This window comes from Podarcis pityusensis, assembly GCF_964106645.2.
Source record: "Podarcis pityusensis genome assembly, chromosome: 4".
Lineage (NCBI taxonomy): Eukaryota > Metazoa > Chordata > Lepidosauria > Squamata > Lacertidae > Podarcis > Podarcis pityusensis.
Genome location: NC_138027.1, coordinates 75994665 through 76022251, shown reverse-complemented (window position 1 = coordinate 76022251; position 27587 = coordinate 75994665). Strand labels below are relative to the sequence as shown.

The 27587-nt window shown below is 42.9% G+C and overlaps 1 protein-coding gene across 1 annotated transcript; it reads right to left on the bottom strand.

Moving 5' to 3' along the window:
* Nucleotides 1–239: 239 nt before the first annotated feature.
* Nucleotides 240–21001, bottom strand: LOC308476375 (uncharacterized protein). The gene is made up of 17 exons (XM_081003918.1): nt 20900–21001; nt 19060–19234; nt 18417–18546; nt 17052–17120; nt 14572–14693; nt 13699–13839; nt 13242–13364; nt 11703–11899; nt 8532–8563; nt 7295–7370; nt 6692–6866; nt 5613–5742; nt 5334–5402; nt 2700–2818; nt 2293–2433; nt 1244–1366; nt 240–1026 (listed from the first exon to the last, which is right to left on the bottom strand). The coding sequence occupies exons 1-17, from the start codon at nt 20969–20971 to the stop codon at nt 818–820; spliced, it is 2103 nt and encodes a 700-aa protein (XP_080860044.1). The 5' UTR covers nt 20972–21001; the 3' UTR covers nt 240–817.
* Nucleotides 21002–27587: the final 6586 nt, after the last annotated feature.

Genomic DNA, 27587 nt, shown 5'->3' with positions numbered 1-27587 from the left:
CTTCAGATGTGAAGGAAATAAGCAGCTATCCTATCTTTAAAAGACATCTGAAGGCAGCCCTGTTTAGGGAAGTTTTTAATATTTAATGCTGTATTGTTTTTAACACTCGATTGGAAACCACCCAGAGTGGGTGGGGAAACTCAGCCAGATGGGTGGAGTATAAATAATAAATTATTATTATTATTATTATTATTATTATTATTATTATTATTATATTAGGATGATGGGCGTTATAGTTCAACAACATTTGAGGACTCAAGATAAAGAGTTAGTCAGGAGTGACCTGTGTGGAAAGTTTGAGAAAGGCTCCACTTAATAGGGTTGGCATCTCAAGCCACACAGGCTAGCTGATCATAGCTTGCATATTATCTATATTTATTTTGAGATATGGATTAGTAGCTCTCATTGTTTACAACAAGTTCTGTTTACCACAAAAATCCTGAGGCAATATGGGATACAACCTCTTTCTTTTTCCTAGTTTGGCTCATGTGCTCCCACCTACCCCAAAAAAAGGCAAGCAGGCAAATAAAGGTAATAACTACTACTGTTACAAAGATGGCTAACATGTAACAATTATTATTATTATTATTATTATTATTATTATTATTATTATCATCATCATTATTATTATAGCTTCTCTTAGTATTCAACCATCATGAGAAGCAGGGGGGTGGAGGAGATATTTCCACATGGTGAGGATTTGCAAAAAAAAAAAAAAAAAAGTATAGTGATTAAGCATGTTCAGTTATGGCTGCAAAGAATCAGGCTGAAATATATCCATTCAGTCACGATGCTCACAGAATGTTCTTGGTCAATGTTACTTTCTTCCTAAAATGGCGTCAAAGAGGCCTATTTTCTTTTGCTGAATCTCCTTAAAGCCAGCGGCACTGAGGAGCGCATTGTACTCTGACGGGGTCCGTTCTTTTCCTTGAGTACAAAGCAGCATAACCAAACCGTATATTTGAGCTTCCAAAGGCCCCGTTCTGTCTTCGTTGAGAACTAGTTCCACCACTAGAATTCCACCACCTATTTTAGAATAGGACATGGAAGATGTATCATTACATATTACAAAGCAGCATGTTACTTTTCCCAGGTGTCCTGGGATCAGAAGCTCAAGAAATAAAGGAACGCAGCTGAGCCAGAGTGGGACACAGACATAAGGGGAAGGGACCATGGGGAAATCCAAGCGGCTTGGAATGAGAATCAGTTCCCACAGGAAACACCTTTGACACCATGCACCTACCAGGCTTGCAGGCTTTGTTCAGTCTGGTTAGTAGTTGCACACACTTCTCATCTGTAAAGCAGTGCAGGATCCTAGCCAAAATATACAGGTCAGCTTCCAGAATTGGATCTTTAAAAAAATCACCTGAAATAAAACAAGGAGAGTTTTAATTTTGTATTTCTTAGTGTAGAAAGTATGGATCTGATGTGTAGAGATCTTTCCTATTCTAACTACCGTACTTCAAGAGGGTTCTGGAAGCTTCTCTGTGTGAAAGAAACAGTCAGAAGGTTCATGATGTTTGGGTTATTCCTTCAGAGAAGATGAGTCCAGCTGGTTTATACTGGTTCTCTTATATCTTTCTGTCAAGGTCATGCTGCCTATAAAAGTATGGTTAGAAGGAGCCAGAGTTTCACTTTTACTTTCTATTTCTTTTCCATCTGGTGTGGTGTTCCGTACATAGTATGCTATAATATTAAGGTTTAGACTAATTGTAAGTTATTGTAAATTTAAGTTATTGTAAATTTAAGTTAAGTCTGCTGCAACTGGATTTCTTATGGACAGGGCCAATCCTGAATGTATTGGATTTGTGATCTTTATGCTTATTTGCCTTCAGTAGCAGTAAAGCTCTGCTGGATGAAATACAATTGCCTCTGGTCTATTTTTGGAAATCCTGCAACGAGTTAAAGTTTTTACTCTGAGAACTATATGCTGGAATCTGCTCTGGATCAATATTGAGCAGAATTCCATGGTGAAATAATTATTATTCTTACAAAGACTGGAGGCAGAGCATAACCATCACGGCTAGTAGCCATTGATAGACTTATCTCCAGGAATTAGCCTAATTCCCTTTAGAAACCATCCAAACCTCACTGCCTCCTGTGGGAGTGAGTTCTATAATTCAACTACGTATGTGCTCCCATCAGCCCCAGTCAGCATGGTCAGGAATGATGGGAGTTGTAGTCCAACCATAACTGAAGGGTCACTGATTCTCAATCCCTGCTTAGTGCATGGCTGTCTTGTTTGTTAGTGGAAAAATGATGTAACCTTTGTAGGATAAAATAACATTTTACCTTCATGAAAAGTAATCCGATGTTCCTCTGAGGAGACAAAATGCTTCTTTCCTGTTTCCACTACTTCAGGTAGGTCTAAAATGGTCACTGCAGAATTTGGATACAATGAAATATATTCCTTTGCTAGGACACCGCTACATCCTTAAGGAGAGAACCAAAGGTAAAAAATGAACATGTTGTGCATATCAAAGCTTTCCCCAAAACTTCATGTGCAAAACTCTAAGATAGTACACCAGATAGGTGGCTGTTCAGTCATGTCATTCAATTTACCACTTTTGCAGTTCTGAGGATCTGATAGTTCAGAGCTTGGGTCATGGTCATTGAGGGATGTTTCCTGTTCTACAACAGCAGCCTTATGATTTCAGAGTGCCAGCATAGGAAGACATGTGAGAATTTATGGTACTTACCTCCCAAATCACAAACTAGTGGGAAATTAGAGAGATCAAATGCATTCAACACATCTCGACCACAGAGACTCCACATCTCATGCATAAACTCCATGAATTCTCGCAAGCTGCTCTCTGATCTAGTAATTCAGAATTGCATTGTCAGTTAACAGAGGGGATATCTTTGAACAGAGGATGGTTCTAGACAGGAGCCATATTCCACATAATGCTGTTGCTTTTTAGTTGTGTGTGGATTTCCTTTCCTTTCTTTGGCCTCATCCTTCTTCTTCCCATTGATACCAGTGGACAGATCATGATGGGATGTATCCATAATCCATACACAAATTTAAATACTACTAGTAATGATAATAATAATACATCATTTACTGTAGCTGTGCATCTAACCAGTATTTCAAAACCTCAGGGGTTTTTTTATTACCTTTGACAATTCATTTCCCACCTCTCCCACTGAATTGGACAAATAAGGCTTCCTCTAACTCTGCTCTGTGTGGCATGACATTGTTAAGAACTTGACTAAGGACTGTTTAGTATGCCCAAACTCTTGCATCTTAATTCCATCTGGATAAACATTGCATATCTATGTTTCCATCATTGGCCGAATGTGTTATTAAAAATGTAACAATTCTAACGGCTGTGGTTCCTAATATATGACCACTTAGACGAGGAGGCGAAAGCACCCCTCTTCGAACCTGCTCCTCTGCATGCTCAGTGGAGGCACTGATTTTAATAACGAGCACTCACACTTTACATTATGGGTGCCCTTTGCGGGATCGCAGCAGTGCTACAGTTCCCAGGGAACTTAATGGCAAACAGGCGCTGGCCTGCCTCTCAGTGTTATTATTGGAGGTTCAGGCCTAGGCTCAGTAGTCAAGTTTCATTGCTGGGAGGTGGGGCCAGTCCCAGTTATATATAGGGGGTGGAGCCAGCAGTAGCCAGGCAGTCGGCTCAGGAGATTCACCCACCCTCCCCTCCCTTAGTTTAATGTTTCCTTGTTTGCAGGTTAACTTTTTCTTCCTCTTTAGTGGGCGCTGCTACGGTCTTTGACTGGTTGCTGTTGAAGGACCGGGAAGAAATTTTCCTGCATTGGAAGGTTTTGTCTTCCCCGTAGCAATTCGTCACAACTTTGGCGGTTTATGGCCTTGGGCGGAATCCTTTAGCCTTTTCTTCCCTATAAAGGGGCGTGTGTGGAGACTCACCCCCCTGCAGCGGCGATTCCAGGGTTCCCTCTTAAAAGGGGTTATATAATGGGTGTCACTGGCCATACACTGAAAGGTTGTCAGTGAACTGCCCTGCGTGTGGGGATATGGGCGGGGCTGTCTGCGCATACCTACATCTCGCAGTGCACCCCCATATCCCATTTACCCTGATGTGCCCCAGTTCCCCCAGCTGGGGGGCTGGGAGGGATACACGCCCAAGGCCTAAGCCAAGGTCTTCCTACATTCAGAAGTTTAATAAAATTGTGGCCTAATTTTAACTCCATAGCACGCTGTCAGAGTCGTTATTCCTTTCTTATGATCTCTGGGGGCTAGGGCTGTCGCGGCCTGTTTCACATAATGCTTCACATAGAGGGGTTGGGGTGTATTAATTGACAGGCAGAAGCTTATATTGCTAGTCATCCTGAGAAATAATTAAGCATTGATTCAGGACTTCATACAAAAAGAAGGGTTGACGTGGACTGACTTCTTGTTTTTCAAGTGATCTATGCTATGCTATGCTATATCAATCCCATATTGTGCTACTATTTATGCCATGTATTCAATTGCAATAAATAACTTTGAATTCTCTTTACACATTTTTCCTTAACTCTTTTTTTAGCGACCAGTTTCTGCCCAAGGATAATTTTGGCCATGGCATAAGCTGCCTCTTGGCAGCTGTATTTCATCAGTAGCCCCTGTTCACATGTTTCAAACCTTCTTTCTCAACTATTTCCCCATCTATCACAATATTCCAACTCCAGGAATTGTTAAATAGCACAGGGCCTCTAATGCCTATACAGAATTTCCCCATAATGAGCAAGTGGGGATGTCTGTTGACATGTCTGAGCACACATTGACCTCTGGATTGTGGAAAACTGCACTGAAGCAGAGATTAGGCTCAGAAAAGGCTATTTGCTATGACTGGAAGCAGTTCTGTGTCAACAGTGGAAAGTTCAAGAGGTAAACAAGGCAGGGTCTTCACAACTAGTCTGTTAGGGTGCCAACTTGAATAAAATATAGTGTGATGGCATAACTGATCACGTGATGCAGTTTGTTTGAATGGGAATGTCCATCAACTTAACTTGGGGGGGGGAGACCTGCCCCCTCAAGTATTTTATTGTGGGGGCTGAACCTCCCACAGCCCCCAGGAGTAGCCTCCTATGTAGTTTGTGTAATGTAAGACCTGCAAGGAATCTATTTTTAGACATCATGCTTAAATGGGGGGGGGGGGGACCAGGAACCCAAGTCTGGCATGTAGTAAGGGATCTCCCAATATGATTAAAGATAACTGTCAGAGAGGGAAGAAAGCAACACTGGATAGAAAAATGCTGGAAAGGTGAATACAAGTTAGCAATAGGTTTCACACAAATTGCAAAAGGAAAGCTTTGCCCATTCTTTAAAAAGAAACAAGATCTAGAAAAACATAATTTTTCTGTACCTGTATAGAGCCTCATAGAAATTTTTTGTAGAACTGTCACTTAATTCATATGTCTGAGTCTCTCCTTCCCTGAAATAGAATATTTGTTTTAGTTTAAGAAAAAAGGAGAGTCATAACTACAGAATTAAAATTCAGACTCTGCAACAAAACAACTAAACCAAGTGTGCTACTCATACAGTTACATGTGTTGTCAAAGCTGTGTCTAACCAACACAGGTTTGTTTATTTGTAACGTCTGTGAGTTTTACCGTTTTATTACCCTTTTTATCAATCTCCTCACCTCACAGAATCAGCCAGGTGCTGTGCTCTCATATAGATAAATTCAGAACTGAACTTCATGGAATAATAATGAGTCTTTGGGCTTCTTTTGCCAAGGTACAGATTGGCAAGGTCCGTATTTCCATAAAGCGCTTAAAACGAAGGGGACAAAAGATTAACGTTTAAACACCTCTGTGCAAAGCCCCTTTCCCTCCCCAATTCTGCAGGGACCAAATGCTTGAAACAAGGATAATGAGACAGAAGACACATTTCTATGATTCCATGGCATGCTGCTCGCATTGTAAAAAACCAAGACTGCAATTCTCCAGCTTCTCTTGCAGAGAAAAGTATGGAAAGACTAGGCCTCCACCTGCTTGCAGTGGAACTTCAGGGTACAAAGCTGCTACTAGGAGTGGCCATTCCGAGATCTGGAGCGAAGTATTAGAAATCTATGAACAGCAGGCAACTTTGTTCCACTGTAACATCTAAGTCAGAAGGACAAACTCTGATTGTCCTGAGCTGCATTGGTGTTTAGTGACCTGCACTAGCTGCCTATTTGCTACTGAGCTTTCTCACTGACATTTGTAAACAACTAGGTACAAGCACATCTAACAGATCATCTCTCCTGCTATGGGACAAATCACCCTTTACAATCATGAAAGGAGAGTGTCACCTTCATACCCAGTGGTGTAGCGTGGGGGGTGCAGGGGGGCCGGCCGCACCGGGCGCAACATCTGGGGGTTAGGGTTAGGGGGCGCAAATCCACGGGTTAGGGGGCGCAAATCCACGGATTAGGGGGTGCAAATTACTTGCCTTGCCCCGGGTGCTGACAACCCACGCTACGCCACTGTTCATACCTATTGGAAAGAAAGCCCTTTCTGTTTATAGCACCGGCCCTCTGGAATGCTCCCCAAAGAGAGATATGGGAAGTTCCATGTGCTTCAAATGTCTCCTAAAACCTCAGATGTTTCCCTAGGCTTATTTGGATGGTATTCTGTTCAGTTGCTGGCTTGACGGTTTAAAGTTATTTACTGAAATTGATTTTTTAATGGTATTTCTACTTTATAGTGTTGGTTAAATTTCCAAATAAAGAATAAACACTTTGGTTCTCCTTCCTTTCCACTTGCAGGAACTTGTAGCCAACACAGGCGTCCAGCAGCCTCTCCATCCCAAAGGGACTGGTACCCAGACGTTCGGCAATAGTCACTGAAGTCAGCGGTTCCTTGGACTCCATCAGCAGATCAAATACACCAAGATCAGAGGCAGTAAACATAATCTGGATGCAAAAAGGGTGAGGGAGTACACAAGGAAATAGCTAAAAATGGTCTATAGTTACTGACTTTGCAAAAGGAACAAGATGCTTTTGAAACACAAAAAGATTATAATACAGTTCAAGTCCATTTGAAGTGTAGAAATAAAAGTAGGACACAGGTATTTTAAGCAAGTTAATTTTGAATTATTGCCGTATCCCACCTGTGCTGTGAATCCCATACACAGATTCACAGTTCTTCTCATTTTCTTGTTAGAACATTCAAGTGACATTAACAATATTTGAAGTTTCTGCCTTTGTTTGTGCTGGGTTGACCCCTGTAACAGTAAGATTTGCCTTGCCATTTAAAGGCATGTTTGATTCTACACATCCATTTACAAGTTGAAAGTTTCAAAGTCCTTGCAAGTATTAAATTTTGCAGACAATACTTTTACCTTTGAAATTAGAAATGAATACTGATTCCGTATTAACAATTTCAAAGCTTCAGCTTCTTCTGTAGTACTCATTGTTCTTTATTTCTCTGTCAGATATCTCACAGTTTGATGAGCAAGTTGTGGTTCTTTTATTCAGAATTCACTGAAAATGACAATGAAATGATAAACATCTAATGATAAATGACTGTGAGGCCAGATATGTTTATGGGAAAGTCCCCATCTGCTAAGTAAAGGGATAGGTGGAAAAGGATTTTTTTCTCACAAGTGCAGGAGGAAGGAAGTACCTGGAAATTGTTGACTTTGCCTATGTGAGTAAAAGTGATATCAGAACCTGACAAGTGAGAGAAAATCAACTGGTGTCTGGAAATGCAAAATTAACAAGTTATTGGAGAAAGTTCATCAGAAGAGAGAGCAGGTGGTTTGGGGAAAATGCTCTTGCTGAAATGAGGCCATTTGGAAATTCTTAAAATACAGAAACACTTTAGGAAATGGTAGCAGCTTAACAAAGAAGCAAGACATGAAAGTCAAATAGTAGGAACCGTTTCTGTGCCCAAGTCAACAAATATGAATGGCAAAAATTCCCAAGAGACTCACCAAAGAACTTACTTCTAAAAATGAATTATTTGTTATGCTGATATAGAGAATCATGTGAAAGAAAAAAGGTGATTCCTAGAGAAAGGAAATGTACAATCAGGAGTTTCCTGGAGAAGGGAAACGACATGACAGAGTTATTAAGAATCAGAGAGTCCAGAAACAGAAAGGTTTGAGGCAGGGGTGAAGAATAAAGGACCGCTTACCTGTGGAGAAGCAGCAAAAACAGATTTGTTGTGCAGTTTCACTCCCCTTTTTATAGGTTTGTCAGTGGGAAGTGGAATGCAAGCACCCCCCCCCTTCTGTCAGCTGGCTTTATAGTCTCTTCCATTTCCTTGATGTTAGGAGGCACCCACCTGGATGGACTGTGGGTCAAGATGCTTTTTCAAAGTATAGTATTTGTGTTGTGCAATAACAACAATCTCTGTCATCACCAGTGCTCATTATGTGCCTGGTTCATGGTAATTTCTCTCGCCCTTGCAAGGTAATAAATACTTCATACTACAGGTAATAAATACTTCATGACGTGTATCTGATGTATAATCCAACTTTTCAAATTACTTTGGTGCTCTCTTGCAAACAAATGTGTTAGAAGCAACTGTTTTGTTTTTTTAAAAAATCATATAAAAATCTCTAAGTGGTTTACATAAAAACACCATAGTGTTCAATACAGATTTTCTAAAACAAGATAAAAACAGAATACAAGTGTGTATTACAAATAAAACTGATCAGTGTACGAAATGGACAAAATCAGAAATTTAAGAGTTAGGATCCCTCCAAAGCTTGAATGAACCAATATTTCAAAAAGGCATTTAAATGTCATTACTTTCTCCACACCACACATTACTTCTGCAGGACATTGCCAGGGTGGGCACCATCACTGAAAAGTTCTGCTTCCATGTTTTCACTAAGTGACTATCTACTGGGAGCATGCAGAGCCGTCTTGGAAGATCTTAAAGATTAGCTTGGCCTTTACTGTAGGAGGTGATCTGCTGGTATCCTGAACCCAAGTTGTTTAGGGTTTTAAATGTCCATACACACACAAAAAGAAACTCTTGAACTTGGCTCTGTAGCAACCACTGCAGATGTGTGTAGAGCTGGGTGCCCCACTAAGCATCATGCAGTGGCTATTGCAGAGCTTTCCAAACTGTGTGTCGCAACACATTAGTGTGTTGGCTGCAATGTGTAGGCGTATCACACAAATGCTCCCCGCGCCCCTCCTGGGGCTGGAAAGGGGTTAGTTTAACCTCTGGTTTGCTAGTAAAGCTGAATTACTGTGTTGCGAAATGATGCATGCCTAAAAAGCATGTCACCCTCATGAAAAGTTCAGAAAACTCTGCACTAGAGTCTGGGCATGTTTGATGGACAGCAGAGGCAGACCAGGGTCTGGTGATGAAGTCCCTCAAAAATTCTACCAGAGTGCTGGAGCTTCTCTCAAGACAGCTAGTTAGCGGGGGTTGAACAGCACTTTGGGAGGGAGAATAAAAGGACGAAGAGGGTTGGAAAGGGCTTGAGATGGGAGACAGGGTTTAGCTTGAGAGTTAGGGACAGAGAGGGATCACGGTAGGATTTACTGAGGAGAGCTGGTTCTGGTTTGAGTAGAACATCTATACTGAAGAGACTATCTATAGCAAGAGGGAAGAGCCTCACAACTTAGATAGGAAGACTAGGTTGAGTGTCTGAGGAAGGTATACAGACAGTCAACCTGGAGGGCTGCATCTGACCCAGGAGAGGTAGAACCTCTGGGAATTCAGGATACCTGGGCCTCATTCTAGCTGGGGGGGGGGGGAGAGTTCTTCTAGGTAAAGACAACTCCCAAACCAGTAACAAGGGGTGAGGTGATCCCCTGGGTGTGTTATACTAATTGCAATACCTCAGGAGTGGCTAACTGGCAAAATGTGTCCCTCACTCATGAACCAAAGTATTAGGCTGTGAAGGCAGCTGTGCTGTGTCCGAAGTATTTAACTGCAACCCCTGTCATAACTAAGTAAAGGAATGAGAATGAAGTAACAGAGATTGAGTTAAACATTTTACCACCCATTCTAGAAACCGGAACATCTACCTGATTTTTAGCAACCGAAGTTTAAGAAAAGCTGTGCATATACTACGGTGTTTAGGCCTGTGAAATCTTTATATTGAGCTTTAAGTAACAGGTTAACTTCTACCTGAAAGAATGCATCTCCTGACCCAACTTTGTTTCACAAACTTCTTTTTGTAAACAAAACTTTTCTTGTTTGATCAGCTCCTTCCTAAGACTCTAAATCACCAAATTTTCCCTCACAGAAGACCTTCACAAGATAGCTTGTGGTAAATTGTAGACATTCGTGTAATTGGTGTACCATGCGGTGGGCCTGCAATATTTAACTGGGGGTAGTTAGAGGGCCAGTCTGCCATATATTAATTGGTAGTTAGTGGTGGGATCTGCCACAGCATGGTTGAAATCTCCTCTCAACCATGAGGCTCACCTTTAACAACTCTCATCCTAACCTACCTAACATTGCAAAAAGAAAATGGAAGTAGGGAGAACGTCAACTTAAACTCCTCGAAGAAAAGGTGGTGGGATCTAAATGTAATAATGAACAATTTCCCACTAGCATGAATTTTCTCTAATGGTAGGAAGTTTTGTTGGTTAAAAACTCCAGTTGGAAGTGGAAGCAATAGCAATGAAGAGCAATTGTTTGGTAATAAAGACATTTCACCCATGCTGTTTTTATTTATAATAATGTTTATTTTTATTATGTTCTATTTATTGTTAATGTTGTGTATGTGTACACCCAGTTAGTGGTATTTATTGATTTGGGGTTTTCTTTTTCCCCTTAGGCTTCCCTAAATGCAATACAAAAATTCAAAGATTTCTGTGTTTAAATACTACAGTTTTGTGTGTTTCCTCTAATAACTTTTGTACTCGGCTAGGAGGAAATGCTCAAGCAATGACAATGATGGAGAATGGACTGTTCCCCTTTTCATCTGAGGAATGTTGGAGGAAATGATACCTCCTTCCTAGGACTGTTGTAGCTGGTACACCAACCAAAGTTGGTAAAGAGCACCCCAGAGGTCACCTGGGCCTCTAGTGACAATGATGGATCTTCATACCTGGTCCTTCAAAGAAGGGTGCATAACCCATCCAGAGGTATTACACACCTCAAATTCCAGAACTGGGAGCTGCCCGTTTATAGTCAAAATCCTTTCATGTGAAAACAAGTTCAGTAAACTTCAGGCCTTCCACAGCTATTTGATCCTCCACAGAGATTATGTATCACTCAATATACATAGCAATTTTTTATTCAGATTAACATAAGCAAAGACTGGTCTCTATCCAAAAAGGCATAAACTGACTGGGAGAGGCAATATTGTAATGCTTCTAAGCAGTGCTATTTTTCTAGAAAAAGAGGTGCTGGAACTCACACTGAACACCTCCCTTGTTCTCTTATAATGGCAACCGGCCCATCTGAGAGGTGCTGGAGTTCCAGCTGAAAAAAAGTCCTTCTTCCAAACTATCATGGATCGAACAAAACTATTCAAGGGAGTATCTTACTGCAAGGGATATTACAATTTGTGAAATAAATAGAGTGGTACCTCGGGTTAAGTACTTAATTCGTTCTGGAGGTCTGTTCTTAACCTGAAACTGTTCTTAACCTGAAGCACCACTTTAGCTAATGGAGCCTCCTGCTGCTGCCGCGCAGCTGGAGCCCAATTTCTGTTCTCATCCTGAAGCAAAGTTCTTAACCCGAGGTACTATTTCTGGGTTAGCGGAGTCTGCAACCTGAAGCGTATTGAATTGAAGAAGAATGAAGTACGGTCAATATTATTTTCTTGCTAAAATGGCATCAAAGAAGCTTGTTTTCTTTTGTTGAATCTCTTTGAATCCAGCTGCGCTAAGCAGCGCATTGTACTCTGATGCGGTTCGTTCTTGGCCTTCGGTAAGAAGCAGCATAATCACAGAGAATAGTTGGCACCTTACCGGCCCCTTTCTATCTTCATTGAGGACCATTTCCACTGTTAACACTCCACCACCTGTTTCAAAATACGTTTCACCAAGTTAGGACAAAGATATATATCATTAGCAGAAAATGCCCGACACTGTCCAGGAATTCAAAGAAACCAAAAAATATTATGATTTTCAAATGGATAGTGTAGTTTGTGAATTTCAGGGTTGCACACAGACACATGCAGACACATACCAACTCAGTGCTTCAACCTGACCCAGGGAGCCAAAAGTCATGTTTTAGCCTGCCATCTTGATTCAAAATGGCTCCCATTGTCCAAACATCAACAAAGACCGCCGCCCCACCTCTGGAACCCTCATGCCAAGTTGGGTGATGATATCTTGAGAGGTGGGTGGACCTATGCCAACAAATGGGTGTTTTTTTCAATTTGCCATCTTGATTCAAAATGGCACCAGACACCCAAACATCAGCTAAGTCCACCACCCTCAGTTCGGTAACCCTTGTACCAAGTTTGATCTCAAAAGGCAGCTGAACCCATAGAATACAGATGGACAGAAAGACATACCACTTTCCAAAATAGCAGATTACTTAGTTCAAAACTGCATAAGGAAAGAGTTCATCTGAATTTATCCAAGCATTCTGGGATGATCAGAAGCGATGCAGTTGAACCCGAGTGACATGGGCAAATGTGGGACAGTGCAGCAAGGCTTTGAGTAACAAGGGCCCAATTTCCATGGTACCTTTAGCTCTTCTGTCACTCTGCCTTCTCTGAAGAAAGGCCTGAGCCTCCCATTATTGTAGCAAGCAGGCTAGGATTAGTTCAATTTTAGAGTCACAGAGCTCGGGTTTATTTTGTATTCCGTTTTGACATTCTGCCTGCTTCCCCCCCCCCACCTTTTACTCTTAATAAAGTTTCTTAATTTCTCTGCTGAAGTGTGTCTTATTGCCAATAGCCCCACTTGCCATATGTCCGGGTTTTCACAGACACTTTGCTGATTCAGTGAAAATCGGGCGCCATTTTGCTACTCGATTCCCAGACTTGTCTGGGAAAACCCGGATATATGGCAGCCCTACACATGCCTAGATGCTTGGCACTTAGGACTGGAGTTGTAAGTGACCAGCAGAGTCTGCAGAGTCAAGAGGGAGTGTTGACCATCTTTACACTGTAAGTAACATAAGAAGCGTTTGAAATGCAGTTACTTTAGTGCATCCCAGGTCCCCTCCCATCTGGAGAGGCAGGAGTAAGTGGAAGGGCAGTGGCAGCAACTCATTGGCAGCACTGAGGGGCTGTTGTGTTGTAGTTGGGCAACGAAGGGTATGTGAGAGGCTCTCTTGGGCTTCTGCCCTTGGTTACTCCTGCCCCATCTTTGCACTGATCATTGATCTGTTCACTGTATAAATACACATACCAGGTTTGCAGGCCTTGTGCAGTCTGGTTAGTAGCTGCACACACTTCTCATCAGACCAGTCGTGCAGGACCCTAGTCAAAATATAGAGGTCAGCTTCTGGAATTGGGTCTTTAAAAAAGTCCCCTGTAATAGAATAGGTAGAAAATAAGCATATTTTCTTAAAGGAATGCAATAATACTTCACTGTATCTTTCAGAAATCAACAGTTATTAAGGCCCAGCTGCTGCCTGCTGTTTCTTCTAGTGCATGGATGAGGAATCTGTGGACTTCAGATGATGTTGGACTCCAACTCCCATCAGTCCCAGTCAGAATGGCCAATTGTCAGGGATGCTGGGAGCCGTAGTTCAACAGGCTTTGGAGGAGCACAGATCCCGATTCCTACCCTAGAGTTTTGCTATCTTGCTTGTTAAAAGAAGAATGATCGAACCAATGTAGGCTCTTGGAAAACCACAGTTTACCTTTATGGAAAGTAATCTGGTGATCTTGTGAGGACACATAATGGTTTTTTGCTTGTTCCACTATTTCAGGTAGGTCTAAAATTGTCACTGTAGAATTTGGATATAATGAAATATATTCCTTGGCACATGCCCCAGTACATCCTTGAAGGGAGAAGAAAGAAAAAATGAAAATGTTGTGCACCTCAAAGCTTTATCCAAACACCCCTGTGCAAAAATTTAAGAGTAGCACATCAGATAGGTGACTGGCAACTTAGGGTTGAATGATGTCTGGTTTTCAACAGCATGATTATCACCAGCTAAACATCACTATATCATGATATATCATGATGTCTGAAATAAGGAAGGACCCATGGAGAACGCATTTGCTTGTGTGCTTCTCCCACTTTCTAATTTGTCAGTTCTTTTATGCCAATTAAGTACCAAATTTCCAGGAGAAAAGCATGTAGATTCCAGCTGTTAGAGCATTTCATCTGTTGTTAGACCATTTCATCATGTGGGCTACACAAATTAAATGAGGATGCAAACAGCTGCAAATGCACAGTAATCTCCAGTGTGGACAAACCCTGTTTCTCCCATTGCTCTTGATACTGCAAGACTAAACACAAGTAGCATCAAAGTACTGTAGTTTGAAAGATGTTAATGAGTTTCTATTGTCTAATTCATTCTCTTGTTTTGCAACGTTCTTCCTGCTTGGCTTTCTCCATCACTCACAGTCATGGATCCTTTCACTTTGAGTGTTATCCACTCCACCCATTTTTGCCTTCCCTTCACAAATCAGAAACACACCTGTAGCACTTTCTCATTTCTATTCTTCCTGCTTTATGATTTTGAGCTAGTAGTAAAGGACAATATTGTGGAATTTACAGCACTCACCTCCCACATCACAAACAAGTGGGAAATGCGAAAGATCAAATGCAGTCATAACTTCTCGGCCAAACAGATGCCACTTTGCATGCATAGCACCCATGAAGATTTTTTGCAGCCCACTCTCGGATCTAGTAATTCAAAATTGCATTGGCATATAAAAGACATGAACGTTTCATACAGAAATTGCTTCCAGACTAGAGCGATATTCCACAAAATGCTCTCGCTTTCCCATTGTTAGCTGCATGTAGACGTTTAGCAATTCTAAAAATGTTCACCCCAGTTGGTAGATTTTATTTTCTTTGGTCCGATCCTGCTATTCCCCACTTATACCAAGGGGCAGATTGTGAGCATATCATACTGATCCTGGCCTGACTGCACTGGCTGCCAATTAGTTTCTGGACCCAATTTTAAAGTGCTGATTTTACCTATAAAATCTTAACAGCTCTGGAATGCAATACCTCAAGGACCGCCTCTCCCCATACAAAGCAACCCAGACCCTGTGATCATCACCTGATCACATGAGATGCTGGAGGGCAGCAACATGAGAACAGGCCTTTTCTGTGGTGGCTCCCTGCTCTCCCTAGGGAGGCTCACCCACTGCCTGCATTACTAAAGCTTTAGGCACTGGGCAAAAACATTTCTCAAACCAGGCAGATTAAACATTCCATGGCATTTTAAATGTGTTTATGGGAAGGGGGTGATTGGCTTGTTTTGGTTTTGTTTTATTATGCATTTTGTGATCTCATTTTGTATTTTTATGTTGTGAACCACTCTGATCTTTGGAAGAAGGGCAGCATACAAATTTAATTAATTAATGATGTTCCTATAATTCATTAATACCTCTTATAGGCAAAGATAAAGGGACCCCTGACCATTAGGTCCAGTCGTGACCGACTCTGGGGTTGTGGCGCTCATCTCACTTTATTGGCCGAGGGAGCCGGCGTACAGCTTCCGGGTCATGTGGCCAGCATGACTAAGCCGCTTCTGGCGAACCAGAGCAGCACACGGAAACACCGTTTACCTTCCCGCCGGAGTGGTACCTATTTATCTACTTGCACTTTGACGTGCTTTCGAACTGCTAGGTTGGCAGGAGCAGGGACTGAGCAATGGGAGCTCACCCCGTCGCGGGGATTCGAACCGCCAACCTTCTGATCGGCAAGTCCTAGGCTCTGTGGTTTAACTCACAGCGCTACCCGCATCATAGGTTCCTATAATTCATCAATACCTCAGAATGGTTTGTTTGCTCAGCATTTGCACAGCTGTTCCCTGCACCTCCATAACCTGCTTCTTTGGTTAAACCCCACTTCCCAATTTAGAGCATGTCAAAACTTCAACATTCTTCTTATTACACTTTGCAATATTCTCGTCCCTCTTTTATTTTTTACAGACTTTTTTAAAAAAACACACACACAACAAAACAAAACAAAGCGAGACAGTCATCGTGTCACATGCAGGTTTACAATGCAAGAACTTTGAGCTACGGCACAATGAAATGAAAACTTTCACCCATCATGAAGACACAACTGAAGCTAGTGAATGAAGTGCTTTGTCTCTTGCATTAATGTAACAAATTAAAATCTGAGAACGTATCTGTATCTGTCTGAATTACTTCCCTAAACATGTTGCATCGCTGGTTGCATTCTGCACAAGATCTTTGAATATTTGGCTCCTTAATCATATCTGAATAAATATTGTGTGTGCATTTTTAATCTATATTTTAGTTAAGTTGTATACAAATGCCGATAAATGATATTGCCTGTTAAGGATTTAACACAGAGAAAGAGGGAGGAGAGAGAGGGGATATTCTCTCTAATGAATCCTTAACACTGTCCATTCAGGACCCCTGAACGCAATGAAGGGCTGAAATGGAGTCTTTTATCTTCCTCATCAGCAACCCTTGACATTTTCTGACACATGCTTTCAGATTCTCTTTCCCAACTATCACAACATTCCAACTTCAGGAGTTGTTAATTGGCACAGGACCTCTGTGCTCCACCAGTGACGAGAGCTTGAACATCTAATTCCAATGCAATATCCTGATGCACATACCCAAAATGAGGTGCAGATGCATCTGGTCTGAGCATAGACTGATCTCTGGATAATGGCAAACTGCATTGTACCCATGATAAGACTGAAAAAACCACTTGTGAAGACCAGATGCAATTCTGCTTCAATATTGGAGCATAGTGGAGGCAAACCAGGATATTCTGCGCAACTAGGCTGCATAATATAAGCCCTGGTTGCAGACATCACCCTCACACATGCATAAAACAGGAACCCAAGTTTGGCATGTGGTAAGAAATTTCCCAGTAATCTGATAACATTTGGAGAAGGGAAATGCAACAATGAATAGAGAAAACACTGGAACTGTGAATACAAGCAAGCAATATGTTTCACACAAATTGCAACGGCAATGGTCACTTTGACAAGAAGCATCCCAGGTTTTCTCCATTCTTCCAAAATCAAGATCTATTTTATTTTTTTACCTGTTAAGAGCATCAAAGCAATCTTTTCCTGAAATGCCATATACTCTATCAGTCTGACTCTTTCCTTCTCTGAAAAAGAATATTTGTTTTAATTAAATGAAAATTGAGTGGCGCGCACACACTCATACCATTATCATGTTATCTGTCCTTTTTAATGAAAGATTTATACTATTGTATAAACAGTTTAGAGGGTGTTTTTTTATTAAGTAATATATAAATATTGCTTAATAAAGTACATTAAAAAAATTATGTGTTGTCAAGGTTGACTAACAATCACAGGTTTGTTTGTTCGTGACATGTATATACCACCGTATAACCAGAGTTCTCTGAGTAGCTTACATATCTCAGTGATTCCAAATCTATTTTTAAATCTCAAATTAGTCACCAGAGAAGAATTGAACCAATTTCACCTGGATGTAGGTATATATTCTTAGACTTCTAAGCAGTTAACATAAAACAATATAAATTATTAATTAAAAATAACAGAAAGCCAAACATTAAGCAGTGACCTAAATTTATCAACATACAATTAAAACTAACAGTTTGAATATATACAAAATAAAATAACATGCTACAAAAATATATAAAAAGAAGAATGCTACACTACAAAAGAAAACCCCTTTCGCTTCCATTTTAGCAACATGCCTAATTGCAATGTTGCTCTTTCCAATCGTCGTTTAAAATAAAATCGTAGTATTTTTCATGACGGGGCACGATATTCCTCATTCACTTAAAATCTCTGGTAAGTGGTTTAGCAGATATTAAGAGATTAATTTTAAGCCAATCAACGGGGGTCCTGAAAAGGCACTCTCCACAAGGGAGACCGTGAACTCCACCCACAACAGTTATGTCAGGGCAGCTGCTGTAGACAGAAGACAGCAGCATGCAGACAGAGAAAAGGCACCAGGCTGCCCCAGCAGAGTCAAAAAGCAGTTGCGGTTCTGCCTGTACCTTTCAACAGATGAGCAACAGAAAGGGAAGCACTAGGAGCTGCTCATCTGGAGTCAGCCCTAGTATGGAAGTGCCAATACAGTGGTACCTCGGGTTAAGTACTTAATTCGTTCTGGAGGTCCGTTCTTAACCTGAAGCTGTTCTTAACCTGAAGCACCACTTTAGCTAATAGGGGCTCCCACTGCTGCCGCACCGCCGGAGCACGATTTCTGTTGTCATCCTGAAGCAAAGTTCTTAACCCAAGGTACTATTTCTGGGTTAGCGGAGTCTGTAACCTGAAGCGTCTGTAACCTGAAGCGTATGTAACCCGAGGTAACACTGTAGTTGCATCTGGGAAATTGAGCTAACCAGCCTTGGCACTGTGGCACAGCTTTAGGTGGCAGTTTCCTGCTTTAGTGATATCCTTCTCCTCACCTCACAGAATCAGCCAAGTACTTCATACTCATATAGATAAATTCAGAAGTGAACTTCAAGGAATGATACTGAGACTTCAAGCTTGACTTGGCAAGGTAGAGATTGGCAAGGTCTGTGTTTCCATAAAGAGCTTAAAAAGAAAAGGGACAAAAGATTAATGTTTTTTTGCAATGATCTCCAAAGCCCAAAGCCCTTCCCAATTATGCAGGAACAAAATGCATGAAATCACAGGCATGGTGGCATGAAACACTCCTCCCCCCCAAAAAACCCACCTGTAACCTGTTTAAAGTTTATACAACACTGCAGCTGCAAAAAAAGGGGAAACAACTACAGGGAAAGCTTTTATTATTATTGCTGAAGAGTAGGGTAACAATGCTTTAAATAAACAAGCTTTTCCTCTTGAATACTCTCCAAAGTGATTTGGGAAGTTCTGTCTGCTGTGTGCTTCAAATGTGTCATAAAAACACAGATGTTTCAACAGGCTTTGCTGGTATAAATTTATTTACTGTATTCTGATCTCTTTCTTGGATTGTATTCATTGGATTTTGGTTTATACGATTTGATTTGGTTTGGTTTGGTTTGATAATTTGGTTAACTGCTTAGGGATCTCCCCCAGAGATGCTAAGATGTAAGTAATAAATACTTTGGTTGTCCTTCCTCTCCGCTTGCAGGTACTTTAAGCTCACACAGGCCTCCAGCAGCCTCTCCATCCCAAAGGGACTGGTACCCAGACGTTCAGCAATAGTCACTGAAGTCAACGGTTCCTTGGACTCCATCAGCAGATCAAATACACCAAGATCAGAAGCAGTAAACATAATCTGGATGCAAAAAGGAGTGAGGGAGTACAAAAGGAAAGAGTTAAAAATGGTCTATAGTTAGGAAGTTCTAGAAGGATGCTTTTGAAACAAACAAACAAACAAAAATGTCACCATAAATTATTGTGGCCCTTCAGATGGTATGGGTTGTGACTCCCATTCTTCCTGATCATTGGCCATGCTGACCAGAGCTGAAGGGAACTGGAATTGAACAACATCTGAAGGGCCACTGGTTCTTCATCTGCTGTAGAAAATGCTGGCAAAAAGCACTGGGGGGAACAGAATTCTTCCATTTTTTGTTTCAGAGTGGTACAACAGGTTTGGGCAGAGGTTGAGACTTCCTCTAACAGGGGAGCATCTCCACGGGCTATGCTTACTGAGTGAGCACAGAAAAACTGGATTAGAAAAAGGAGGAATTTGCATAGCTGTCAATTTACAGATTTGAAAATATGGGACCAGCAGCCAAAATAAGGGACCTGCAGCCTCACCTGTTCCAGGCACTCCAGTCTTCCTGTCCTCCTGCAGTCTGGTCAAACTCATGCTGGTAGCTTCGAGAACACTGTCCAACCAACTTTGTAACCAGAGGTTCAACTGAATAGAATCTGAATCACATGCACCACAAGGCCTATGCAGCCTCAACTTAAGATGGCTCCCTGGCCTGGCTTTGCACTGCAAAGTTTGCAGCAGCACATGCAACAAAATGGCGTCCAGCATTCAAAAAACTCCTCAGCTTGCATTAACTAGCCACACACAAGGCATGCAAGCTCCACCCCCCCCAGTCGTTCTTAGACTTCTTATTGGGTGAGCAACACAGCCAAGCAACACAGTTGGAGCCTTCCTCCTCCCTGGCCGGCAGGGAGGGAGGGAGGGAGAGGAGCTGCTTCCTTTGAAATTTAAGGGACATCATTTAAGGGACATTTAAGGGACATCCATCAATAAGGGACAACAGCGGGACATGGCGCTGGAATAAGGGACCGTCCCTTCAAATAAGGGACACTTGACAGCTATGGGAATTTGAGAAGGAAGTGCTGAAAAGGTTTTCAGCAAATCCAAGAAAACGTGTTTTAGTTTAGATTTTTTTAAAGCTTAAGATTTAAAAAGCTGGGTTTTTTGTAATTTTGCAAAATATACTCATTTACCACATGAAAGCTACTGCCTGATGTTATTTTTTATTTATTTAGCTTCCTAGTTTTCAAATGACTGAAAATTTTGACAGATTTTTTACCTTTATTGAACTAACAGAACTCGACAACTGGGGCAAAGCAACTGCTTCTGAAGGCCTGGGCCACTCCCACTCTCAACGTGACTGGCTGTCTAAACTCCCAAGCTGCAAATTGTAACTCATAGTTTAAGGGCCGATGGCAGTGGCCCAAATCCTGAAATGTTCTGTGACTGGATATCATATATCGAATCGGAATGCAGTGGCTCAGAATCCTTCGTCCAGATTCAAGTTCAGGCAAACAGAGACCACTGAATACATAACAGTCGAGACATTTCATTCCGAATCTACTAGACAGAGCCAAGCAGAGGACGATGACAGGAATGTGTCCTGCAGCCGCCGCCCCCCAACATAAATCCTGGTTAAGCCCACCATCCATTAACGAGCTGAAGGTTTGAAAGCCCCTGCAAGTTTTAAACTTTGCAGACTATACCCATCACAGATCTTACCTTTGGGATCATAAATGCGTACTGGTGCTGAAACAAGATTTCCAGAGTGTCAGCTTGTTCTGGAGCACTCATTGTTCTTCACTGCGCTGCCCAATACCTGACAGCCTTCGTCCGAAGAAAAAGTTGCTTTTGACAGCACCAAGACCTCTCTGCTTGCGATGTTGCTATCCAGTGTTAGCTGAAAGTGACCATAAATATTCAGGTAAAATCAAAGTAAACTCAAGAGCCTTTGTAAAATGACTAAGGTCAGAGCGGTTTATGGAAAAGTCCCAATCTGATAAAAGGGCAGGCAGAGGTGGAAAATTAATTGCTTCGCATAAATACGGAAGGGATCTAATTGAAATGATAACCAGCTGCCTCCAGAAATGCCTGCAGCTACATTGCCATGGGGACGCAGGTGGCGCTGTGGGTAAAACCTCAGTGCCTAGGACTTGCCGATCGCATGGTCGGCGGTTCGAATCCCCACGGCGGGGTGAGCTCCCGTCTTTCGGTCCCAGCTCCTGCCCACCTAGCAGTTCGAAAGCACCCCTAAGTGCAAGTGGGTACCGCTTTATAGCGGGAAGGTAAACGGCGTTTCTGTGCGCTGCGCTGGTGCTGGCTCGCCAGAGCAGCTTCGTCACGCTGGCCACGTGACCCGGAAGTGTCTTCGGACAGCGCTGGCTCCCGGCCTCTTAAGCGAGATGAGCACGCAACCCCAGAGTCGGACACGACTGGCCCGTACGGGCAGGGGTACCTTTACCTTACCTTTACATTGCCATGACCCTGCCAAATAACTTGCTAAAAAAAGGGAGTATTTGCGACTGGGGGGCAGTTGTTAAATACCAGCAGGTCTGGAGTGCTTCCCCACCCCCTCTGCCCAGGAGCAGGCATGCTATCGCCTCCTTCAAGGCTGTAGAGCTGTATTCACCTCACTGACCCAGCCATGCCCCCCACAGGCTACCTTTCACTGGCCATAAAAGGCAAGTGTCCCAAGGGCATATTGTTGAGCACATACTCAAAAGTGCCCTGTCCTCACCATCAGGCTGCAAAAACTGAAATGGAGCCCACAAAACATGGCTTTATGGAGTGCTGGAAACCTCACCAGGGACTGCATCAATTATGGCATCTAGCTCACTATGGAAACATACAGTATTGTCCTCAAACGTCCTAGCAAGCAACTCACTGAGGTGTCATGGGCTCCATGGAGAGATGCGTATGTCAGCAGACCACAGACCACCCTGAAGAGCTCCTCTGGCCGATTTCTCAAGGACGCAGTGGAAGCAATGAAGTAGGCCTTCTTTGCTGATTTTGCCACCACACAGTAGGCATGATTATGTGATCTAACAGGTGTTTGGTCATTGCCACACCTCCTGTACTCTATTATCTTTCCTGTTTCATCACATATAGCTCTTCAGCATACCAGGGAGCCAAACGTGAGAGAGACACGGCACTCAGGAATAATAATATCTATGGCCTCCACATATTGTTGATTCATGGTGAGATGAGGGCCTCAGCAGGTTAAACTAGTGGAAAATCCCTGAGGGCATTCAGGGATCCATTGGACTACCTATGTTTCCAGGATTAGGCTACACTAATGGAGTCCCAACTCTTACAGGGGGAAGCTGATACTGTTAACTCCTACTTCTCAGGATGTGGTCTGATCATGATAACGGGATTACGAAACCTTCCCTCTTTCCAGACCATCAACTTAATCAAAAGGGGCAAAAACCAAGTTGAGGGTCTGTCCCACACCATGGACTGGGCCAGTGACCACTTGAGGCGGTCCCATGGTTGTCATGTAGACCATGAAGTTCCAAGGCAAAACGAGAGCAGCCACAGCAGGGACACTAATCCTGGGGTTTCCCAGCATGATGGTCAAGGAAGCTGCTGGGCAACAGGGTGCCCAAGAGACCAGCAGCACCCCCAGTCTCTCTCCTTGCTTTGACATGAGGTGCAGGCTCTCAAACCCCCAGTGAAGAGGTTTCCTGGTGAGTAAGTTCAAAGGTTTATAGACCATAGTGAAAACCCCACCCCATGGGCATAGCCAAAGGGAGGCAGGGAGGCAGCTGCTCACCCTAAATAAAGTAAATCAATAAAAATACTTAACTTAGGTTCTGCTCCCCCTAACACGAAGCTTGCCCCCCTAACATAAATCCTGGCTAAGTCCATGACCCCCACCTCAACCTTCAGGACTCTGCTGATGCTGCACTGAGAATCCAGGCAACCAAAGCTAGGTAAGGTCCACTCCTCCCAGCTTCCCACCCAGGTCTCCATGATAAAGGCCAGATCAGGTCCCTCATCCACTACTAAGTTACTATCCACTATCCCTACTCAACTCTTCACTTCCTAGAGACATATTGAAAACACAAAAGCACTCTCACGCAGCCCAATCTTCAATACCAATAGGTCTTCTTCTAGCAAATGATGAGGAGAGACATCAAACTGGGAGGCACCCATTGCACAACAATGTCAAGTGGAACCCACCCCCAGCTTCTGGGACCAAAACTCACTCCCCACATCTCCTACCCAGGAAGCACCCAGTTCAGTGCTAAAAGGACTGTCATTCCATGAGTGAGGAACTTCTCACACACAATACTTCAGGCAGTCTCTCACCCTAGAAGTGGTGCAGAGAACAAAAAAAAGCCCACCCACCAGCGTTCAAAATTTCCATTGCTCTAGGTGCATTTTGCGACAGGGAATTTCATTGATGCGAGCAGTTTCTGAGCTCTGGGAGCAGTAGAATCATAGAATCATAGAGTTGGAAGAGACCACAAGGGCCATCGAGTCCAACCCCCTGCCAAGCAGGAAACACCATCAGAGCACTCCTGACATATGGTTGTCAAGCCTCTGCTTAAAGACCTCCAAAGAAGGAGACTCCACCACACTCCTTGGCAGCAAATTCCACTGTCAAACAGCTCTTACTGTCAGGAAGGTCTTCCTAACGTTTAGGTGGAATCTTCTTTCTTGTAGTTTGGATCCATTGCTCCGTGTCCGCTTCTCTGGAGCAGCAGAAAACAACCTTTCTCCCTCCTCTATCTTAGTACTGCGCCTAAGATTTCAGATTAAAACTGCCACTGAAAGGAGGACCTTTTTCTGCCTCCCCACTTCCAGCCACCCTCTAAGGGATCCTCTTAAGAATATTAGAGGAAGTATGACTTTGTTTTGTTTTTTTGCAATCTTCAGATGAGGACTAGACCACGTGAAAAATGAACATAAGATTTTAGCTGCAGTTCATTCGTTTTCAGCTTTGCATTCTTGTTATTAAAAAAGTGTGCCTAGATATTCCGTTGCAGCACCCATAACCTAGGTTTAAGGTGCCATTTAGCTCCTAGCTTTCATATCTCAGTTTCTACATAACACTGCCACACACAGTAAAACAAATTCATTGTGATATTCAATAACTCACAGAACCAGAAGCTTCTTGGAATAGGACACAGGACTAGGTTTTAAATTCTCTACCTCTCCCTGCTCCTCCGAGCTCACCTACCTCCCACTCACCTCCTTCTGCTGCCTCTGAGGTCCCTAAATTGTTTGGTTTATATCCTCTCCTTTTTGCTGGCCTGGGTGTGTCCTGGGCAGCTGTAGCTTATCAAGCAGATGGAACACAGCCTCAGCCAAGCCAAATCCTGCTATACAGTGGTACCTCGGGTTAAGTACTTAATTCGTTCCGGAGGTCCGTACTTAACCTGAAACTGTTCTTAACCTGAAGCACCACTTTAGCTAATGGGGCCTCCTGCTGCTGCCACACCACCGGAGCACGATTTCTGTTCTCATCCTGAAGCAAAGTTCTTAACCTGAAGCACTATTTCTGGTTTAGCAGAGTCTGTAACCTGAAGCATATGTAACCCGAGGTACCACTGTACAGTGTCTCACAGGAACTGCCGCCTCTTGGCAGACAGCTGCTTTTGTAAGAGGGTAGGGGGCCTGGGGAGCCATTCCCCACCCCTCCCCACTCCTTGCCTTCTGCCAGAGCAAAAGTGATGCTAAACCAGGATAGGTAAAGGAGGACATGGGAAGATAGGGATGGAAAGAAAGAGGCTGAAGTGGGAGGGAAATGAACAATTGGAAGTTTCCTAGAGGAGGTAAAAAAAAGAGAAAGAAAATCCCGAAGTCTCCTAGAAGTGTAAAAAATGTGGGGGGGGGGTGGAAGGGGTGAAGGGCATGTGGCTGCTCACCTGCAAAAGTGGAAGAAGCAAAAACAGAGCAGGATAGTCGGATGGTTCTGCACAATTTCAACCCTATTTTTATAGCCTCATTCTATGTGGGCAAAGGAATGTTAGCCCTCCCTAATTCCTTAGCCCTCTGTTAGCTGTGCTGTCTCTTCTATTTTCTTGGTGTTAAAGGCCATACATCTGAAAGAACCTTTGGTCAGCGTAGAATAATTGTGCAACGATGGCAATCTCTGCTATCTAAGTTTTTCAGTTCTTGGAAGTCCTCCTTAGTTTGCAAAATCTTTATCTATGAGCGACATCAGGAATGTGGATTTGGGGGTATAAAATGGACCTCAGATTGAGTCTTTCTAGGTACTGAAATCCAACTCTCATCATCTCCAGGCAGAATGGTCATTGGTGGGGTGACAGGAACTGTAGTCTAACTACAGTTGGAGGACCACAGGTTCCTCGCCATCTTCACTCCAAGTAGAACACTATTATGAAAGCCAGTGTGGTGTAGTGGTTAAGAGCAGTGGACTCATAATCTGGTGAACCGGGTTCGCGTCTCTGCTCCTCCACATGCAGCTGCTGGGTGATCATGGGCTAGTCACATTTCTCTGAAGTCTCTCAGCCCCACTCACCTCACAGAGTGTTTGTTGTGGGGGAGGAAGGGAAAGGAGAATGTTAGCCGCTTTGAGACTCCTTCGGGTAGTGATAAAGCGGGATATCAAATCCAAACTCTTCTTCTTCTTCAACTAACACACTTTTTTTTAGATGGTCTGATGGGAGTTCATAGGGAATCATTCTTTTCTCTTGGTGCAACCCCCCCCCCTTGCCATGCTCTTTATTGATTTTATTAAGTATTACAGCTATTCCATTTGTTATTCAAAATAAACTAAAATACAAAAAAGGGGAGGGAGAAAAAATGAGAAACACCAATACATAATAAAAAGATTCAACATCGTATGTCACCTATACATTAAATTACCAATAAATAACCTACTCTTTAAATGTGACTTCCAACTACCTCACTGCGGGTCCTTTCTTCCTTTTTTAACTGCTTCCTTTTTTACCTTGTAATTCACCAGTATTGTAGAAAATACACTATCTGTCTGTCGTATAATTTGTGAAAATTAATAGAAGCACATTAAGGATTTTACTTGGGAACAATGTTTTTCTAAATACACTCTGTAATACTCCCACTCTTTTTTAAACTTTTGATTTGTTTGATTCCTGATTACTTCTGTCATCTTTGCAAGTTCCAAGTACTTGCAAGTTCCAAGGATAACTAAAAATGTGAAGAAAATATTTGAATATAATTATAAAAAAAAACTTGGAGCGGTATTCAATCAAAGTTGAAAATATGGGAGAAAAGGAAGGAATCAATTAGTACAAGAATTGCATTAGTTAAAATGTTTTTGTTACCCAGATTAATGTATCTTTTTAATGTATTACCCTGGCACATATCGGAACGGATATTGAAAGGGTGGCAAGGGAAAATCAATAGGTTTGTTTTTGCATCCAAGAAACCAAGGACAGCAGGTAGATATAGGTATCATAGGATCCAAGATGGAGGATGGGGATTCCCAGTTTGGTCTTATATTACGAAGCTTACCAACTGAGACATCTTATGATTTGGTTGGAGGGAGAACAGGGGGAAGATTTGGGGTGTATTGAGCAGAAGAATTTGGAAGTAGTAGGAGGGAAAATAAGATTATTTGATAGGAGGAAAAGGAAAAGGGAAGTAGATAAAATATCAACATTTATGGGGTCCATCTGGGTATGGGAGAAGTAGAGAAGGGAGCTTTTTCCTGACCTCTCTCCCCTTACCAAAATGTGGCATTATGGTAAAATGGCCCCGTTAAGGGAGCTCATCCCAAAGGAGGTAGGGGATAAATTAAAGGAAATCTCAATTGAGGAGATGGAGAATATAACAGAAGGTACATTGGAACAGGAAAGTGTTATTTGGAATACAATTAATTGGTTACAGAAAAGACAAATTTCCTCTCTGCTAAAAGAAGAAGAAGTTAAAAAATGTAGTAAAAGAATTATTACACCCTTCGAAGAATTAGTGAAAGGATATAGGACAGAGGGGGCCAAAATAGTCTCAAAATTGTATAAGGTGTTATTAAACAAAGGGAAATCACCAAAGGAAAGGGGACCAGTCCTACAGCAGGGGACCAACAGGGACCAGTCCTACAGCAGCTTGGCAGGGCCCCGTGATGTGGCGCCACCCCCCGCCACACAGCTCAAGGGTGGGGCGAGAATGCCCGCCGGCTGCAGGGGTCCCCCCCCACCGCCCAAGGAAGGCCCCAGGGTCGCCAGAGGCCTAGTGTAGGACGTGCGAGGCGGCAGAGCCTCCCTGCGGCCTTAAAAGGCCGGCCAAAGCTGGGGGAGGCAGCGCGGCGTGGCCCGCCCCCCCCACGGAACGCGGAGGCGGCGGGAAGGCCCCCGCCACCCAGGGGAGGCCCCGAGGCCGCCAGAGGCCCAACCAGGCCGCACAACGTGGTGGAGCCTCCCCGAGGCCCAGTCAGGCCCCCACGAGGCCCAGCTGGGCC

Bases quoted from the DNA above. Each gene is read 5' to 3' on its own strand.
- LOC308476375 (XM_081003918.1), bottom strand. From the start codon at position 20,971: ATGAGTGCTCCAGAACAAGCTGACACTCTGGAAATCTTGTTTCAGCAC. The intron at 19,235-20,899 runs GTAAGATCTGTG...TTTTGCATCCAG, and splicing joins ACGCATTTATGATCCCAAAG to ATTATGTTTACTGCTTCTGA. The intron at 18,547-19,059 runs GTATTTATTACT...TTTCTTTTTAAG, and splicing joins GGAGAGGAAGGACAACCAAA to CTCTTTATGGAAACACAGAC.